The 20,546-nt window shown below is 33.6% G+C and overlaps 2 protein-coding genes across 4 annotated transcripts in view; one reads left to right on the forward strand and one right to left on the reverse strand.

Annotated features, from left to right (window-relative positions):
* The window catches only part of LOC149773722 (baculoviral IAP repeat-containing protein 2-like), a 28,764-nt gene extending 16,244 nt beyond the window's left edge, over window positions 1-12,520 (forward strand). The window contains exons 12-13 of one of the 3 annotated variants that reach the window (XR_016417335.1): window positions 300-515; window positions 11,585-12,520. Coding sequence is in view for 1 of the 3 variants with exons in the window: in XM_089946225.1 (XP_089802351.1) it covers window positions 300-391 (92 nt within the window). In the remaining 2 variants the exon portion in view is untranslated. Of the gene's footprint in view, window positions 1-299; window positions 6,573-11,584 lie in introns of those variants that run through there. The other 2 variants (XR_016417336.1, XM_089946225.1) reach the window with 2 other exon arrangements.
* Window positions 10,062-20,515, reverse strand: LOC149773723 (uncharacterized). Its single transcript, XM_089946257.1, has 2 exons — window positions 20,177-20,515; window positions 10,062-10,124 (listed from the first exon to the last, which is right to left on the reverse strand). Exons 1-2 carry the CDS (start codon window positions 20,513-20,515, stop codon window positions 10,062-10,064), a joined length of 402 nt encoding a protein of 133 aa, XP_089802383.1.
* Window positions 20,516-20,546: the final 31 nt, after the last annotated feature.

The following is a 20,546-nucleotide window of genomic DNA, read 5'->3' on the forward strand; positions in this document are numbered from 1 at the left end:
TTCTTTTACATTTCAAACTTATCTTGCTGTTCTTCAATGTATATATATATATATATATTAAAGACAACGCAAATGCAAAGAACTTAATTTAGCTTTCAGGAAAATAAATGTTCTTTATTTCTGTTTGTGGTTTGTCTAGCTATTGTATCACTGATGCATGTTGATTTTATTCTGTAAATAATGTTTTGTCGTTCGCCAAAAACTATTAAGGATAAGGCTGACTAATTTCATTAGCACACTAATAAATATTTTTTTTATATGAGGATACAATGATTTCTTCATCATTTCGTTTATTACAGGGCAGACAAGATTAACAGCTAATGACATTCTTCAAGTGTTGATTTCATTTGAAGACAAAGGAATACAGTTGCCATCAGATGATAGCATATAGTCAATGCAAGTTTTTGCAGATAATATATCTTTTAAAGGAACCTTTGACCAAGAAAGAAATAAAGGAAACTCTGACATCTGAAACAAGAGACAAGATAGGTTTTATTTGGACAAAAGCAGTGGCGGTAAACAGCTTCAAGATTTCTCACTGTTACAACACACACGAATATGTATTCATTACATGCGCATCTGCAGAACAAATAATGCCACAAATATATTGAATTGATGGCGATGCACTGAAATTATATAACATTAAATTAATTCACTGATATTATCTCTCTTTCTCTCTCTCTCTCTCTCTCGATCGATCGATAGCTATATAATCTCGCTAAGCTATTGGATGTATCATGGACTGAGTATTTATCTGCGCTGTATACAATGATTGTTTTACTTTGCAAAAATTTGAAGTACTGATACACACGTAAAAGCCCATATCGCTATACAATATGTTATATTAAGTTCTAACCTTATTTAAAACTTTCTAGACAGCAGTGTCTTCATGGATATTTCATTGCAACCTACCTCATAAAAATATGTGTATTTGGTTTGTATAAACGTTTTAACAATAATTAGGTATCAAAGAGGAATCAAATTATTGCAGATGCACGGGATCATGTTTCATGGAAACATTAGTGTTATTCGCTAACTACCATTAAATATGTATTGCATAAACCCAATACAATTTAAAGTTACAAAGACCACAAAAACCTTCCTTAAATATATTTCTCATCCTATGAAGCATACAACAAATGTTTGAATTATTCTATAAAAGGTAATAAATTGTTTTTTAATGTGACCATTTATTTACAAAGGTTTCTGTCTTCTACTGAAAGAGAATAACAAAACTAACCTATAAGATGATATGCAAGCGATGTAAAAAAAAAAAAAAAAGATAGGAAATATCCTCGTACTCCATTGTACACATTTTTATTTGTGTGAACTGTGCTCGAAAGAGGTTATAATGTGCCCAGAATGTTGTACACCAATCAAGGACAGATATACATTTTGTGACGCAATACGAGGGAACGAACTAGATGTAATACCGATGGTCTTGTAAGATTCTTTTACTTTATTTTAATAGTGCATTCGGCATACTGGCACATATAAGAATAGAACGATATAAATATAACTGTAAAGGTCAATGTATAATGCATTATCTTTGAACATTGTTTAGTCTTTGTTATTTAATATTTTAAGTCTTGTATGTTAGACAGCAATAGTAATTTGCAGTCTGCTATTTATATTATTACAAGTAATTTATGATATCAATTTCCTGATACGGAAGACACTGAAGAGAAAGAGTGCTATATTATACGCTAAAGTCTTGATGATGCAAATTGGACCACGTTGATAACCTAAGTAAAAATCTTGTTCATTTCTATCGCTTTGAATACATGCGGATCGATCAAGATGTTGAGTATATATGCTTGGTTGTTCTTTATGTTGCATACATATTACAAGATAAGGCCAATCAAGTTTCGTGTAATTAAATGCAGGAAACATAAACACTGAGCATTACCATCATTATAAACGTTTAGTGGAACCAGACAAACAACTTTCTTTTTGACATATAGTATTATTTGTAGAAAGTCTCTGACAAAGTTTATATTCTCAAATCATGATTTGATGGAACACAAAAGCTTAAAAGAGGCGATCGATGCTGCCCTTTATTTTCAAATATACATGAAATATCATAGAAGCTGAATTTCATTATGTCTATATCGTCCTAGATTGTACAGTATTATGAAAGCAGTATATAAGATATATGTAATATGTTTCGTAGTAAAGAAACTCTTCTTTCCTTAATGATATGTAGCAATGTAGTAACAAGATTTCTTTCTCTATTAAAATTAATATCATTCATTTGCTCTCAAAACAAGGTCGATTGTTGGGATTGTTCTTATATGATGATAATAACATTCGATAATAACATATATAACTGCTTGCATGTACCTATATCTCATTGTAGAACTCTGCGATAATGTGAAATGGTTGAGACAAATTGTTATTATAGCATAGACCCGTGGCATAAATTAAAAATGAAACAGTCCGTTATTGCAGAGCAGGAATAAAAAGGAATGCCGTTTTAGACATATAATTTAATCAGTATTATTTAATCAGTATATACTAAACAATTATTTCGCAGGTCACATACTTTACAAATAAAGAAAATCGCATTTCTGTCGCATTAAAACTACACGAATAATGTATTTGAGTGGATAACCGTTTTCTCTGTAAACACTCAAATGAGATGGATATGAAACATAAAGTAAGTAGATATGATCTTGAACAAAAGGTGAATATGTGAAATATACATTTTTATTTTATGTCATTCATTGTGATGTTATGGTTTTGTTTCACATGGATTCGTGTTTTCTGATGAATTCATTTTTCATTCAGTAATTTAAGTTTTATCATAAAACATGTGTACATTGGATCAATCAAGAAACATTGAAGTCAAACCATCGATTTATTACCGTTTTATGAGCCATGAACGTCACAACTTTATGCCAGACTATACTACATTCTAGGACACTTTGTGAATTGGATGCAGTGAACAACGTAAGATAACAAACAAGTATCGATTAATCTATATATGACGTACATCTCAAAATTTCACACCAAAGATTTCAGGTTCATCAAATTACGTACAAAGCAGCTGACGCAATTGTAGGCGGAAATCAAGACTCCGAGAAGGTAAACAACAGAACCCAGTACGATACAATTAACTCTGAACCAGTTAAACAATCGGTTAGTGAAGTGTTCAGAAATGAAATTACAAGCTACGACTAGAGATAATAATCATCATATCAGCCAGAACAACGTAACAACGTACTCTTGATTCTTCCAGAATGAGCTTGACTGATCTTATGCTACTGTGAAGAAACCAAACAACAAAGAACAAAGAAACAAAACAAAAATAAATGGCAGAGAAAGTTATTCAGAAAGGTTTTCAATTCAGCAATAGAATAAATATAATTGGTTAGCTTAAAATGAAGTGCTCACTGTATGTATGTATGTATGTATGTATGTATGTATGTATGTGTGTGTGTGTGTGTGTGTGTGTGTGTGTGTGTGTGTATGTATGTATGTATGTATGAATCGCAAAATGATTTGATGCATGTATATATTTACTTATTGGAACTCGTAAGAAAATTATGTGTTTAGCAAGTAATTATGGGACAATGTTATTTGCAGTAAATCTGATAGAGACCGAATACAACTATATTTTCGTTTATATAGTTCTGATCCGTCATAATGATTAGTGCAACAAGATTTATTATAAAAATTGGTTCCTCAGAGGTGAAACTGACGTTTATCTATATCCTGAGGATAAATTAGATAAACGGTTAGATTTACTTCATGATATGTACCAAAGAACCATTAGTTTGTTTTTAACTGATGATTAGAAAATCTTAATGACGTACAAGGTAACGAATTAACCAAACTACGCTATATTTTAGTGCCAACATTTTTAAAAAGGTACCGTGCAAGTGTTCGTTCAAAAGAATTTAGAGCAAATGGATTTTTTCTTACATACCCAGGATAAAACTAGCAACGTAAATAATGTTTGAAGAGTACTGATATATTCCAGACGAAATGAAAGGATATGCTGTTGATACTTTAAAGAAAAGCAAAAGAACCAACTTTAAAATAGACTTTGTTTCTCTCTCGGTACAATGTCTAAAGTATCGGTACGGTAATGAGTTTATGTGATCCAAGAAATAGCGTTCATTATCGTAAGAACTGAATGTCATTTTCTTTCGCTTCACTGTGCACATGTGAATGTCTTTACCACTTGAGTAACATCCCTTTTTGGTAATTTTAATTGTGACTAAATAAGTAATCGTTGTACATCTCGAATTTTACATTAGTTTTGATCACCTATCATAAGTGCTAGTTACTTCTTTCTTGAATAATTCAACAATTTTTTGCTCGTGTGAGGGTTGACACAGATGATGTCCTTTTGATAGTCATTAGCCTTGTAAAAATTTGAGTGCAAAAATCATGTCTCAAGGAAACTTTCGTATTTTCTTCCTAGTTTTGGTCAGACTTCTTGTAGTAGAAAACTTGCATCAACCAGTGGAATAATTTGATCATTGAAAGTCCATTATAAATATGTTTGCTCTTGTTTTCATACTGACCAACAACAAGTAATCGTAAATACTTGTTCACCTTGCCAATTAAAACTCGTTGCGTCATTTAAACAGTTCTTTCAATCTGTACGTGTCGTCATGGTCGTCATATGTCTACTGCATTATGTTTGTATGCTGAATACAGTTTATAAAAGTCTTTCTCAAATCCATCAGTTGCTTTTGTTTTCAATCTCGTATTTAATTGAACTTACAGCATTGCCAAAGTTGCTATTCAAAACTACAACACTGTATTTTCGTTAATTCTACTTCCAGTGGTACATAGAACTTAGAAATCTGTATTGTAAAGTGTACTCATTTATTTTTAGTCAGTCATTTAGGTGCAATTGCTTTAGTTCCCTTGACATCGTTTAACAGTTTATTTTGCCGTTAAGATAATCGTTTTCATCTGGCTCAAGTTTTTGTCGCGTACAAGTAAAACTGGTGAGTAGATCAGTTGGCATTTCCACGTCCACTGCAACCATCAACTAGTATCATCTTTATCAGGTATCTGGAACATATATTTTCCAACTAACTTCCACTGCTAACAAGAAATGTTACAGAACAGCATTGAAGACAAGTCCAAATCATTACATATCTGCTCATATGGTCTTAAATTTCAAAGGAGAATAATCTACTAGAAAGCATTGTCAATATATTAGACCAGTTGGAACTCCTTGCATAGCAGAAAATATCTCTAATACTGTTATGTATATTTATTTCTGAATATATATATATATATATATATATATATATATATATATATATATATATATATATATATATATATATATATATATAGTCTGATTGTTTTTTTTTTTCGTAATTGGGGGTGGGAGTTAAGCCTACATGTTTATTGTCATGTAGGGTAAACATGTTTACTGTGTTTGAGTTCTAGATACAGCTTTGCTTCTGCTATTAAAATTTTCTAGAGTCAAAATTTGTTACACTTTGATGGAAATTACCATTTACAATAATCTCATCCTAATACTCAAATTGTGTCTTAGGTTTTCATATTAAGGATGTTAATATTAGAATTGCTCATTCCATATCTTAACATCAATCTTCGTGTAATGAATTTTATTTGTGTTTCAGTTCATTGTTTGAATATTACAAAATAAACATCACCAATATGTAAAATCAATATCCAGTTGTTAAATGCAAAAATAAGCTGGTTTAGAAAATAAATGACATTCATTAAAATATTAATTCAAAACGTGTGTCGCATTATCTTGTATTAATGTGTTCTTGTTTCTACTGAGAATTATGTTTCGCATATGTAAACCAAATTATTAATTATATAATTTTTATTTTATTTGAATGTAATTGTCAGTAATAGAAGTAAAGAAACAGTTCCCAAAATTTATAATTATGCTATAAGTTAAAGTTTTTATGTTAATAATATATTATCATGTTATTTTAAATAAATTATAATTTTTTTTTCTCTCACTTTGTCATATTTAAATTTATTCGATAAATTAGAACATTACTGAATCATTGTTCCATAATTGTACCAGGGATGTACTTCAAATTTCACTTTTTAAATTAGCAGTTTGCGTGTGTGTGTGTGGGGGGGGTAGTTTGGATTTTTAACATATCTTTAACAATTTTTCAGTCATATCGCTACGGTGTTTGCAGTGTGGCAGCTTACAGTGATGTCTAGCACTGGGGCATCATAACGCAGGCATGTAGCATGCTTTCCCACTAAGTTACATTATCCTGACACCAGGCCGACCAGTCCTAACACTAACCTCTTAATGCTAAGCGCCAAGCGAGGCAGCTGTTAGTACCATTTTTGTAAATCTTTGGTATGACTCGGCCGGGGATCGAACCCATGACCTTCTGCATGTAAGGCAGACGTTCTAACCATTAGAAAATTACCAGTTTATTTAAACATAACATATTTTGCAGTTACTAATTGGATATTGACAGATACATTTGAAAATTAAACTTTGAAATTTTAAAATGTATGTACAATCTTATGTATCAATTCAAACTATATTATAAATAAATGTAGTATACATAATAATAATAAAAAGTCATAACACTGTTCATATCTGTTTATTCATTAAGTTAATTTGTTTCGAGTGGATTTATTTAGTTAAATTTTTCACTGGGATTGCAATGTGTTCATTGACAATTTTCGGACTGAATCATTAATTTTGGATTTATGTGAATTAAGTCAAGGACAATTTGGATTATATCATGGTGATACATCAAGTCTGTTAGCACATAAACACTATTCCAGACTATTTGCACTTCACCACATTCAAAATTGGAATTCGTTCGGAACACCACATGAATTCAATTGGAATTCTATACTTTTGGACTTGTGATAAAACTGTTTTGACTATCTAGGATTTAATTCACCATACTGTAAGTTCTTTTAAAATTTTAATTTTGTATTCTTGATAAATAGATTATTTGCTGAAGGTTGCAAAACTTGTTGGTTTTCGCTGTTTTATATTTATATTGTTTAAGACGGTAGAGTCTTAACAAACATTGCATTCATTTTAGGTCTAGTCCAAGAAGTTCAATTCCCACTATAAGTACGCATGGTGCAAAACGTTCTCCCTGACGACATAGTGTCTCTAAATTAGGTTTTTTTTTATCAATCTGATTTCTTATTTAGCATATACATCGTGCCCGTGTCAGCCACACAAGTTAAATGTAACATAGTTTTCATACATAGGCTTATACTTTAATAGCATTTTGCACATTTTATGCGCACATATGTAAACATTTTCTATAAAGTCTGTTTTCTTTTGATAGCGAAGTATATTTGACCTGCATTTTACTTTTTGAGCATTTGCAAAAAGCGGTTGTTATCAAATTTGTAAAACGCCTGTGACGAGAGTAGAACATACACTATTCAAAAATGAAACAATAACTTTTCGAAACTGTTAGTTTTCAACTTTAATTTATGGAAATATTGGTATAGAAAAATATGAAATTTTTATTTTTTTATAAAACTTCTTAAAACATTAACATATCTTTATGGCACATCGAAGCCCAGCTTGGTTATTCGGTAGACGTTCTTAAAACATAATATGTGTATGATATGTTTGATACATTGATAATGATCTTTAGCTAACAAAATATTTTCTATATACAACTTTGTTTTTTAGGAATGCCCTGCATGCATTATGTCGTCGAGTTAAGATGACTTAGCATCTGTCATTTCTGTAAACTATTTAATATACCGAGACGATATTGACCATATTTCAATGACTTTTCCAAAGCAAATACACGCTTGATCTTTACTGTGTTTTCAGTGGAAGGGTTTTGATACTGCGGTAAATGATTACTGGCGTCAATTGAATTAGACATTAGCTAAGTGTATTAAATTCGGTTTTTCTTACTATTGCCAATACAATATTCCTTAATGAAACGTTCTTTTCAATGCACGTAAGATGTAAACTTTTTTTTAATCGATATTTGTTTGTTATATTACTTTGTCGATTGCCTGAAGATAGCTCACTGTCTCATAATATATATTTGACTGTCATCTAGTTCTGACGTTCATAACACAGAAAACAATATTAAATCGATGTTTTGACGTCAATGTTTCTTATCTGAGCCAATGTTCTGGTGTTATATTACGAGAGTGAAACTACTGAATAAAACATGAATTCAGCCAACAACACTAATCAACATAAAAAAACATGACATCCCATTGAATGACCAAGCACTAAATAAGTATAGCATACATTCACGATCGTCTCACCTTGCAATGAGGATACTTGACGATTTCATATGTAGACCATTTTAGTGGTTATAGTGAGACGTTTACCCACTACAACAAATCATTCCCGTGGTTATAATGAGAACTAACCTGCACGTTTCTACATGTTAATGTGGGTAGTTTGTTACCTACGTGTTTGGTATATGTTTATGAAGTATTATTTCTCTAAGGTATTTCATTTTATTCCCGCTCAGTAATGATTGATTGTCTGTTTAATTTGCAATACATGCCAACTAACTATACAATATTAACATTTTGCCTCTACCTTTTTACAGAAGCTTTACACATATAGAATTACTACATGTTATTATCGAATGTGTAGCTCATCATGTACAAACAGATTCAGCAATCGATTTTGTTCGAGAAAATGAATTATATAAATTCTAAGGGAGAATCCATTTTTGTTACTTTATTTTCTTATGTCAAAAGGGAAAGAAGATTTTTCCTTGCAACAAACTACAGAATACATATTTCTTACATACTGCTTGCATATTCTACTAATGTGTGATTAGATAAGGACGCAGTGAAATTCAGTTTGTATCATATTTCAATTCTTCTTTAAAATTACAGGACAGTGCGTGTTAAGCTTGTGTTTTCGAATCTCTATCTCTAAATCATGACTTAAGAATCTAAACGTTGTCAGATAAATTCAACAAAGTATGTGCTATATCAAAGAAAGAGTTGTTTGCTGGTCCCAACAAACGTTTATTAATACTGTAATCGTTTATGTTTCTGAGTTCAGCTACACCAATTTGTATAGGAAGTATTTTGTAATATTCGTGAGAAAGTAAGAAAAAGCAAATACATGTCTTCAACAACCTGCACGATTCGTATATATTCATATCCATAAGAAAGAACAATTATTCATTTTTGCACCGTCAAGACTTTAGCGCATTATATACCATTCTTTCTCTTATATGACCCCTATCTGATTTTGTTATATCATTAACTAATTTTAATAATAGAAACAGCATACTTGGATTTATTTATGCTGCCTATAATGAATGCACACGAGCAAACATTTATGAAAGATATTTGAAATGAGTTTTACCGTGAGCCATTCGCTCTTACATTAATTTAAGGTGCTTCCAATTTTCCTCGATACCAGTCTTCAGCATGCCAAAAATAAAACCACGTACAAGACCCTTACAAAGCTATCTGTACCGTATTTAGGTCATTTTCTCAAATTGTGTAACGAAATGTATATCTGTAGAACCCCTTACGAAACATGTGTCAACTCTTTTCTTGATCGGTTCCCATCATTCACGGCACATGGGGGCCACTTTCGAGCAATGTTGATAAAACTATGTGTAAAAATAAATACAAGGACATTACTTTATCATTGTCTACATCACTTGCATATGATATTTAAGGCTCATTTTACATTTCCATCCAGCAGACGACATAAATCTGTTTTGAATGCAACAACATGATCACATTCAGAACTCAGTTTGTCACCTTTCTGAGTAATTTAAAAATCGTTATTATGGTTCATGGGATGAGAAATCTACTTTGTGAAAGTTTTTTGTTGACATTGTAACATTATAAAATACGGAATCTACCTAATACAATTGTATATTTGTGAAACGCTGAACCCCCATCACCTTATTAGTGTTATTAAAATTGTTTTGTTTTTTTAAAAAAAAAAAAAAAGATTATTTCACAAATTTGTGCCTACATCGAAATGGCATGGGATATTAGATGTTTATGTAGAACAGTTGCCCTACAACTCTTTAGAAGTTTTTGGAGGTCGTGTTGCATCATAAAGGAACCTTTGCAGCTTACTTTGTTTTTCAATAGTCAATTATGGTCAATTCATCTGTTTCTCTGGCAGCTGACGGTGATTTCCCATCGAACTATATAATACAAGTATAGAATAATATAACGTCTTATTGTATCGAATGTACAATATATGTGTGTTCAAATCTCAATGTGTGTACAAATAATTAGCAACGTTAGGATAAACCATATCACTAACCAAATCGTTAGTGAATCGACTGAAAATCAGGAAAACACAAAAGCACCATCAGCAACAATAAATAAAGAAGCAAATACGAGAGAGCAAGATTTGTTTGTACCATCTAATACAAACAATGATAGTCTGCATCATTTCACACCCAAACATACCATCTTTAATCGCACCAGAAAATACCGAACATTCAAATTCCTTCAATAATGAAGTCTAATGTGTATATCCTACGTGTGATAAAAAGGTTTCACCAACTTTCATGTGGGTAGACACCTGTTTTGTCTTCCTCCTTCACGGATTGTAGTTGAACAGTTTAAAGTAGGAACAATGCGGGAGCGATCTGCAAATTTCATCTCACGGGTCATCACACCACACCCATTGTTTTAACCGCCATCGTGTACATAACACCTTACTATATCCTTTTTTTCCTAATTGTCAGTTGGTTGGGATTACAAAAATTACACTTGAAAGAGTTTAATATAAATTTAGTTTGAATATAAATTTAGTTTGTTGCGATCCTCCATAGTTTCTCAAGACTAGAGGTGCATCTGTATTCAATAAGTCAGACGAGGTAATCTCTCAAGAATAGTGTATTAAACATTATTACATTTTGGATCTGTTATTCTGATAAATCCGTCATGTTTATAATATTCCTTACAACATTCTGGTCAGTTTTGTCTTGCCTCATAGTTAAAATTGTGCCAATAAGACTCTTTATCAAACACACCTGCCGTGTTATATTTAAAAAAATATATAATAATCATTTTCCAATGCGTCAAGGTATTGTTTCGATTTACACTAGGTCAGCAAGGGTCACATATACGACCATAGATGCGTACCTGTATGTTTCTTTGGTAAATAATCAAAAACGCAATGGAGATAAGTATTTTTCTCTTATCATAACACAACTTCAGCCTTTACATTGAAATACTGGCTGCATTATACGTCTATAAATCCGAATTACGTTTATCTTTATATGCCTTAAGCTGTGTAAGAATCTTAATACTTTTATAAATGAATTCTATGATATGAATAATATGTCTGACTTGCATGTTGTAAACCCGCTAATAAAACGGCCATATGATTCATTTTCGGCTGCAATTCGTTATTAAAAGGTAATCTGCAGATGCACAGCTTTCGGTGTCTTTTTTAATTTGCGCGCATTGCCGTTATCCCCAGCTACATGTTTCACTTCTATTTATATAGTCAAAATAATTATCAGCTATGGATAATTGACCCAAAAGACATAATATGAAGTGGTGTTTTAAACATGGCACATGACTAAAACGAGGATTTCAGCTTCAAAACCACTAGCAATATTTGTCACATGCTCATTTTCATTTTCAGGGTTTTCAAGTTCTTCCAGTTCAAGATCCTTCAAACGTTCAGTGATTATATGGATACATTACAGTTGCAAAGTAAGCTGCAAACTAAGTTTGTATTCCACTCATGTGCCACTCATGTGCCGCGTTGCTATTTTGTTAAGACAAGTATAGATCAATTTCTCCTAAAACAAAACAGGAAATGGACGAAGACAAACATAAACTAAAAATGACAATAGCGAATGGAACATACAATGTAATATCCGGTAAAACCTTGACCGAAAACGATTTGAAAAATATGGATGAGCAAACAGACAAAAAGACGTAGGAAATATCTTTACGTGCGAGGGAGGCAAGAGTCTCCAGTTCACTGTACACGTTGTGATGTAGAGGTTGCATAATTGATGGAGCAAATTCTGCGTGTTCACAACGGTGTATTTTGAAGAAAAGTAATTAAAGATAAATGTCATCTAGTAGAATTCTTCTTTCACTGGATATGTGTTTTTAAAAGCCAGGCTTTAATCTATCTGTGTAAAGCAATATTTTGGTAAAATTTACAAATGCACAATTTAACAAATCTGTAGAAAATTCTTTGATAGAAAATATTAACAAATGGTTGATAATTAAGATATTCGCCGGATGCTTTGATGTATATACATCTATACCTTTACTCGCGTTGATTAGAATAGTTAAATCTGTTCCGGATTTCAACAATCATGAAGTAGCCTATTTGTTAAGTGTCTCGAATTTTAAAATATTTGAACAGATAACTGTAACGAGCATTTGTTCAATGGATACATCTCCTTTGTAGCCGCAGATGTGACATATCGAAATATGAACGCGAATATAGTGATCAACATGAAGTGAAACTTTCGCAGATATTTAAAAACGACAAAGTCGAAATTTTAAAGCAAGACTTAAAATGATGGAGTAGTACCTTACTAACACAGCAATAAACACTTGAGAAGTTCACAGAATATTATTAAAGACGTTTTAATCAAAACTGAGAGTTATTGTATCATTTGCCCTCTGTGCTATATACGCCCCGATTGCCAATTTTCCTGTACCAGACAAATGTAATACACAATATGCAGATTTTGTTGCTGGTAAACGCGCATGAGATGAGTACAATCGTAACAAAATTTATGGAAAAATTAACGAGATCTAAAATGTTTTTGTCAAGGACATCGCGTTCACGAAGTCAAAATATAAAATGCTAAATGTCATACAAAACTTTGAAAAGGGTAAGAGACACGTATGGAAATATTTCCAGCTGGAGCACGTATTTGAACACCTTTCAAAAGGGTAAGAGTCAAGTATGGAAATATTTTCAGCTGGAACGTGTTAATCTGAAATACTTAGTGCCATATTTGTTCAAGTGACACTTACATGATTTAACACACTAGTAATATGAATGGACAAAACAAATTTCGATATTAAAGATCTTCTGCTTTGAATGTTTGATACATGACGTAATAGTAACATCAGGCATAAATAATTTGAACAGTATTAAACTGCTAAGCGACGTGGATCGTTACAAAGTGTTAAACAAAGCGATCATTAATAGTAAGATGAACCAGAGTTCATATTCATTCTCAGCTACTACATATAGAACAACGAGAGCAAATTCAATCAGATCAATGATAAAATTAAGAAATCTAAATGAGATACCTCTAAAGGAATGAACCATTGAAATCAAGTGAGCTAAATTGCAGCTGAGTGCCTGATAAATGAAATAGTTTTCAACAATCAAATTTATTAAGGACCTCGCAGGCTATCCGTGTCGTAGAAGTGAGTGAGTGTAGTTGTCGAATAAAAATAGGACTCTCGTTATTCCCATTGTGCATTACAACTTCGAAGTGTACTTGAAAACATTCAAAGAGGGAATGATTGCAAATATTGACAATGACGTAAATACTGATCTTGCCAGAAAAACTAATTTGCGAGGATGCTATAGACCGACAAACAAACACATTTGCTGAATCTGAATAGTTTTCTGGCTTTATCATACATCAAACATCTACACATTTCTAGTTAATAATATGTTTCACTGCGATGCCCGAAGAGAACTCAAAAACACCAGACACACAACAGGGGCAATGGAGTACCAAGAAATAAACAAGAATATCAGAAAAAACTTCAGCAAAGCAAAAGAAAATTGGATTGGACAAAAGTACACAGAAATGGAGAACAGTCTGATAAAGAATAACAGCAAAAAGGCATTCCAAATTGTGAAAGACCTCACCAGACAGAAACAACCAAGAGTCAGTACCATTCAAGTCAAAAATGGAAAATGCCTCACAGAGGCGAGTAACATTGCAGAAAGATGGATTGAGTATTGCAAAGAACTCTAAAACCATCATTCCACAATAGACCCAGAGGTGCTTGAAGTTCCAAACTCCTCAAATGATGATGACTTCCCCATTCTCAAAGAAGAGGTGGAGTCAGCAATAAGAGCACTGAAGAATGGGAAGGCAGCTGGAGTAGACAACATCCCACCTGAACTTATCAAGAATGGGGGAGAATCAGTGAAAGAGCTACTAACAAAATTCTGCAACAAGATCTGGCAGACAGGTGAATGGCCAACACAATGGACCCAGTCACTAATTATAACACTCCCCAAGAAAGGCAATCTCCAGCTGTGCCAAAATTAAAGAACTATCAGTTTGATCAGCCATGCTAGTAAGGTAATGCTGAAGATCATCTTGAACAGACTGAAACCACAAGCAGAAGAAATAATCGCTGAAGAACAGACCGGGTTCCGGAGTGGAAGAAGCACAACATAACAAATATTCAATCTCAGAGTTCTGTGCGAAAAGTACTCGCAGCACCAACAAGACATCTATTATGTGTTCATATATTTCAAAAAGGCCTTTGACAGAGTGTGGCATGAGGCATTGTGGGCCACAATGAAGAAGTATAACATGGATCAAAAGTTAACCAATACCATCAAGCAGCTGTATACCAAGGATACCAGTGCAGTAATTGCCCAAGTTTCTGTGGGGGACTGGTTCCAGACAACAGTGGGAATGCGTCAAGGCTGTCTCCTGTCACCCACGCTTTTCAACATCTACTTAGAGCGCATCATGAGCGAAGCCCTGGAAAACCACTGTGGGACAGTCAGCATTGGAGGGCGAAACATCACCAACCTCCGCTTTGCAGAAGACGTTGATGGGCTGGCAGGCAGTGAAGACGAGCTTGCCACCTTAGTGAAGAACCTGGATAAAACATCTTCCAGATTTGACATGGAGATAAACGCTGAGAAGACAAAGCTGATGACAAATAGTGGCAAACAAATTTCAGCCAAAATTAAAGTCAGAGGACATGAACTGGAAACAGTGAGCCAGTTCAAATATCTTGGTTCCATAATCACTGAAGAGGGATCAAGAGCAGAAAATTTTTCAAGAGCAGCACAAACAATGGCAGCTATGTCAAAGCTAAAACCCATCTGGAGAGACAAGAATATCTGTCTGAAAAACTAAAATTAGACTACTGCGAGCTCTAGTCATCTCAGTCGTTTTGTACACATGTGAGGCATGGACCCTAACAGCAGAATTGCAACGAAGAATCCAGTCACTTGAAATGAGACGCTACAGAACCATCCTTGGCATTTCTTACATGGACCACATCACAAATGAAGAAGTGCGTAAGACCATCAGGCGCGAAGTAGGCCAATATGAGGACCTCCTCACCACCGTCAAAAAGAGAAAGCTGAAACGGTATGGCCATGTCACTAGAGCCAACAGTCTATCCACAACATTCCTGAAGGGCAGCGTCCAGGGTGGCAGAAGGAAAGGTAGACAGAGAAAAAAGTGGACTGACAACATCACATAATGGACCAGGAAAGTTTTGCGGAGACACAGGCATTGGCACATGATCGAGACAAGTGGAGGGAACTGGTCAGATGTTCTGCAGCACAGTGCCTCGACGACCACACTAGGTCATGAGACTGATGATGATGATGATTCACTGCGACGTTGTTTTGTACAATGCTTATGGCAGTTAAAAACAATTAGAGTATGTTAATATTAACAGATTGATTATCAGCATAAGAGATGATGATAGATAAGTAATAGATTCTCGTGGTATGCTTGTAACGTTTGCTTTCCACATAAAGGTTGTAGAAAACCTTTAAACACTTGTTAAGTATATCTGATTTAATATATATTTATTTTGATTTAATTGTTTGTCAGTTTTAATTTTTTTTTGTTATATTATAATGTAACTTTTTTCACTAGAGATGATACTTTTTCAGAAAATTGTTTGACCTTGACTGTTGTTTATAAACACCAGGTGTTGATCTTAATTCTGAACTTGATTCAATATTAGTAAACAAATATATATATATATATATATATATATATATATATATATATATATATATATATATATATATATATATATATATATATATTGAAATGGATATGTTATCAGCAGGTTAAAACTAGTCGCGGTATGTGCATTGGCTGCTCTCTAAAACAGCACAATAATTGGCTTCAACAGCAGTCATGATTGAATGAATATTAACTACTGGCATAGCAATTACAAGGGCACTTATCTTGCCAAGCTTTTTGACCCTATTGCGACCGATAAGAAGCGAAATAAACATTGCAAACGCTTTATAAAATACAATTTATTAACTTAAGAATTCAAAGAACTCATCGCCACGACACTATACTACTCGACGGTATGATTGAGAGATTAAGGTTTGGTCCCTCAGTAATTGAATTTATTTGATGTGTTTTTTATATCTGTATTCATCAGCTCGTAGTGATCATCAAAAACATGGTTAACATGATCAAAAAGCCAACAGTACTTAGCTTAAAATTAATTACTTTAAAATCAACATTTAAATGAATAAGTAAAATGCGAATACATTTTTACTGCAGTTGTGATGGATGTTAGTTTGTCTGTTATTTAGTTGTGATGGATGTTAGTTTGTCTGTTATTTAGTTGTGATGGATGTTAGCTTGTCTGTTATTTACAGAGTGTAGGTCTTGCTTTGCAAGATAACTAACGAAGTTGTAAAGTAAATATAAAGCTTGAATCAAGTAAAATAAGACAATTGAAGGAGCTAAATAGCTCAGTTATACCACTGTATTCTCAAACACACAGCAGCAGTAAACACCGAGGAAACGTTGCAAGTTTGTATACCACAATTGCAGCCCAAATATAATTGGCGTACCTGTTATATTATTGTGTCGTATAACACGAACGTTAAAGAAGATGCATATAATGCAGTGGTAAATACTTAGAGATGAAAATTAGTGAGCGAAACTGCAATGTAAAGAACCAAAGATATTTCCAGGTTAAAACATACCGGATAGAACAAACAGAATGTTTGCAAGATATCATATGCGAAACATTTAGGAAATTAAGATCAAAGCCTGATAACGTGCAAAATACTGGTACCAAGGTTGTATGGTTTATCTTGTACGGAAATGAGATCAGGATACCACTTGACTTTCCAATACTAAGAAATTATTGTCACAAGCGTCCAGGTGCATCTCCTCGTCATTTTAGGTTTAACATTACATTCGTGAAAGCGTCTAAGGCGATCGTGGGAGGCACTCGGGATGATGAAAAGCTCTCGCTTTTCATAGTACTAAAACAAGAGAGAGAGAGAGAGAGAGAATGATAGAGAGAGAGCATAAACGTCGTAGTTTAAACTATCATCCCTCGTGATTCTCACAGAACAAGATTAGTTTGTAGGGTGGTGGTGGTTTTGATACTGTGACTAAAATGAAATGGTAATCCCGAAACGTTGTACACATGGGAAATAGTAAACGATTGTGTTTATTATAGTAGTACCTAAGACAACATATTACAGAATCAACTAGAAGTGTTTGGGGTCTTTATTATTTGTTTGCATTTCATGGACAACAAGATGACACATATATGAAGGCTGTTAGTGTCCACAATTAAAACACTGACATTTATTGCATGACTTGATATATTCTTATGAAATAATATTACATGTTAAAAATATTAAATTATCTAATCTGAATTAAGGTATTCACTTTTACATCCACAGAAAATAAACTGCTGATCCTCACAAAATGTATATCTATTTCGTTTCAGAAGGCTAAATTAAAATTTATACCTATAATCTGAAATTAAATCTCTTGTATGCATTAATCAAACATCAATCGCATATCATGATAATTTGTGGATTAATCAACCGTGGAAAAAATGTGCTTCCAATCAGTTAATTGACTGACTAAATAGAAATGGTTTTAATCACATCTGTATTGTCGGTTTATCTTTAGCGTGCAGCAAAGCGTGATATTGGACGTGGATATTCAACAATGAAAACGTGATTGTGATAGATCCAACTGAAACAGTGGCTATAGTTACAAGTCGATATGCACCAAGGTAAACAAACATTTTGTTTCTCATTGATAATTGTGGGAATCTTGACGACGTTAGAAAGCCCGCAGCTCATTTTAATATAGTTGTGATAAGATAGATGTTAGTGATATATATGTTGAAAATGTATCATTAGGTACTTGTGCATGAGTACAAATCTGGTATGAAGAAGAATACACGTTGCGGAATGTTTAATTGTACGCCATAGACAAGAAGGCATATCAAGCGGCGTATCATGATAAAGCACTTAATTCTAGATGAAAATATAAGGAGATATTGTACATATTTTCAAAATACAAAGAAACAGACCTTCGTAAGATCTGAGTCTACTTTACAATTGATGGTATTTGTGTGATCTTAAAGTATTGTGTTTACATTCAGACAAGAACATCTTGTCATAATAGACAGGAAATGCATCTGTATTCATTGTAATCCTGTATATGTGCTTATTGTATAACCTGTGTAAATTAACTACTTATCATTATTGGGGCGGTGGTGCTGCTAAATAGGCAGCCTTTGTTGAACTCTTATTGAAATATTTAACAAGCATGGTTTGTTACAACGTTCTATTACTCTTTATCAATCAAGTATTAATAACGGTTTGCCCTCAGAATTATCTTTAACTGTTCCTTGAAAGACTTGGGTTCTTTCTTATTCACTTGTGGCATGTTGATCATACTGATTTTTGGTCCATGACAGTCAGCAGTGGCGTAATAATTGATGCCATCCTTCATCTCACTGTAAACAGTTCCTGTCTCGCATGAACGGACGACAAATAGTAGTCAAATTATATCACCGTATTTCTGCGCAATTTGGTGTAATATAAATTCATTTATAAGCCATTCTTATCGATTAATCACAGTGTATATATAGTACTTTTAATTGGTCAGATCATTTTGGTTTTGATATTTACTAGTACAAAGATACTACCTGTTATTGTTTTCCTGGAAAATATATATTTTTGTAACATTTGAAACATATGTTCATCAGCACTTTATTTAATTGTTGTTATTTTGCTACATCTTCCATTTGCGCACCAAACACTGAATTATTCATCAATTCCGAAGGTTCGTTTTGAACTCATTGGTCACCTTTCGTTAAAACCCTGAATACATCTATATATACGATCTTATCCGTGATGGATATTCAAATAAGATAACTATGTGTATGTTTGTTTTAGTTTTGAAACCAAATGTTCGTAATTCTTCTTGTTTATATAAAGTTCCACGTATTTCTAAATAGATTTTCAATGCATACACATACATTTTAAACCAGTTGTTCTAGTACTTTTGGAATTATTAATCAGTTTATTTTCAAAGGGAATCAATAATTGTTTACTAGAATTCTTTACGTTAAAAAAAAGGAATGAGTATGGTCATGCAAATATATTGGTATTTGCAAACAAGGTTCTAAAATCACCTATGTGATATTGTAATCACAGATTACTCCTTAATGTTGTCTTCCCGCCTCTTTTTCTGTCTGTCTCTTCTTCCGCATCATCGCAATGTGCCTTGCAAGATTGTTTTTGTCAATCCAGATGATCTTGACACATGACCGTCCCACTTCAGTTTGCGCTTTTTACAGTGGTTAGAAGGTCTTCATAGGTTCCAATGGCTCGTTGGATCATGTTGCAGACCTCCTTTTTGGTAAAATGGTCAGTGTTTGATATGCCCAAGATCTTGCGTCAGCATCTCATTTCGAAGGTTTGAATCCTTCTTTGTAGATCTGATGTGAGTGTTAATGTTTCACAAGCATACAGAGCAATGGATATGACAATCGAGCACATCAGCCTTATTTTGGAACAAAGAGCAGTGTTTGCATCTTTCCATATTGGTGTCAACCTTGTTATTGCTGCTGTTGTCTGGGCCATCCTGCAAAGTATTTCTGGTTTGCAGTCCTCATCTGTGATAATTGACCCCAAGTACATGAAACGTGTGACCCTTTCCAGGTTATGTCCACTGACCTAGTTTTCTGCACTGATGCCATTGGTGTTGTTTGTCATCAGTTTGGTTGTTTCTGCGCTAATTTCCATACCGTATGCTGTGGAGGTTACGTTGAGGCACTCAACCAAGTCAGCCAGTTCTTTTTCATCTCCTGAAAAGCCATCAATATCATCTGCGAATCGACGTTTATTGATTGTTCTTTCTCCGATTCTGACAGTGCCCTTGTGGTCATGCAAGGCATCCTCCATGGTCCTTTCCAGGAAAATGTTGAAGAGTGTAGATGACATTATACATCCATGTCTGACTCCAACTGTTGTTCGGAACCAATCTTCTCCACTGTCATTGATGAGGACAGCGCTGGTGCCTGTGTCATTGAGTTCCTGAACATCCCTCACCAGGTCTGAGCTGATGCTGTACTTCTTCATAGTTTCCCATAAGGCCGCATGCCATACCCTATCAAAAGCCTTTTTGAAATCTATAAAGACGTGGTATAGATTTTGCTGATGCTGAAGATATTTGTCGCAAGGGGGTCTGAGATTGAAGATTAGTACTGTGGTGCCACATCCTGCTGGGTAGCTTGCCTGGTCTTCAACAATACTTTTCTCTGCTTGAGGCTTTAGTCTCTGGGGAATTATCTTCGGCATGACTTTGCTCGGGTGACTGATCAGACTAATG

The sequence above is a fragment of the Sinohyriopsis cumingii genome, unplaced genomic scaffold, assembly GCF_028554795.1.
Source record: "Sinohyriopsis cumingii isolate HCF-2022 unplaced genomic scaffold, ASM2855479v2 utg000622l, whole genome shotgun sequence".
Lineage (NCBI taxonomy): Eukaryota > Metazoa > Mollusca > Bivalvia > Unionida > Unionidae > Sinohyriopsis > Sinohyriopsis cumingii.

Excerpts from the sequence above, each read along its gene's own strand:
- LOC149773723 (XM_089946257.1), bottom strand. The coding sequence starts at position 20,515 with ATGCCGAAGATAATTCCCCAGAGACTAAAGCCTCAAGCAGAGAAAAGT. Across the intron at positions 10,125-20,176 it reads GGTTCCGAACAACAGTTGGA|TTCGATGGGAAATCACCGTC; the intron begins GTCAGACATGGA and ends TGTATTATATAG.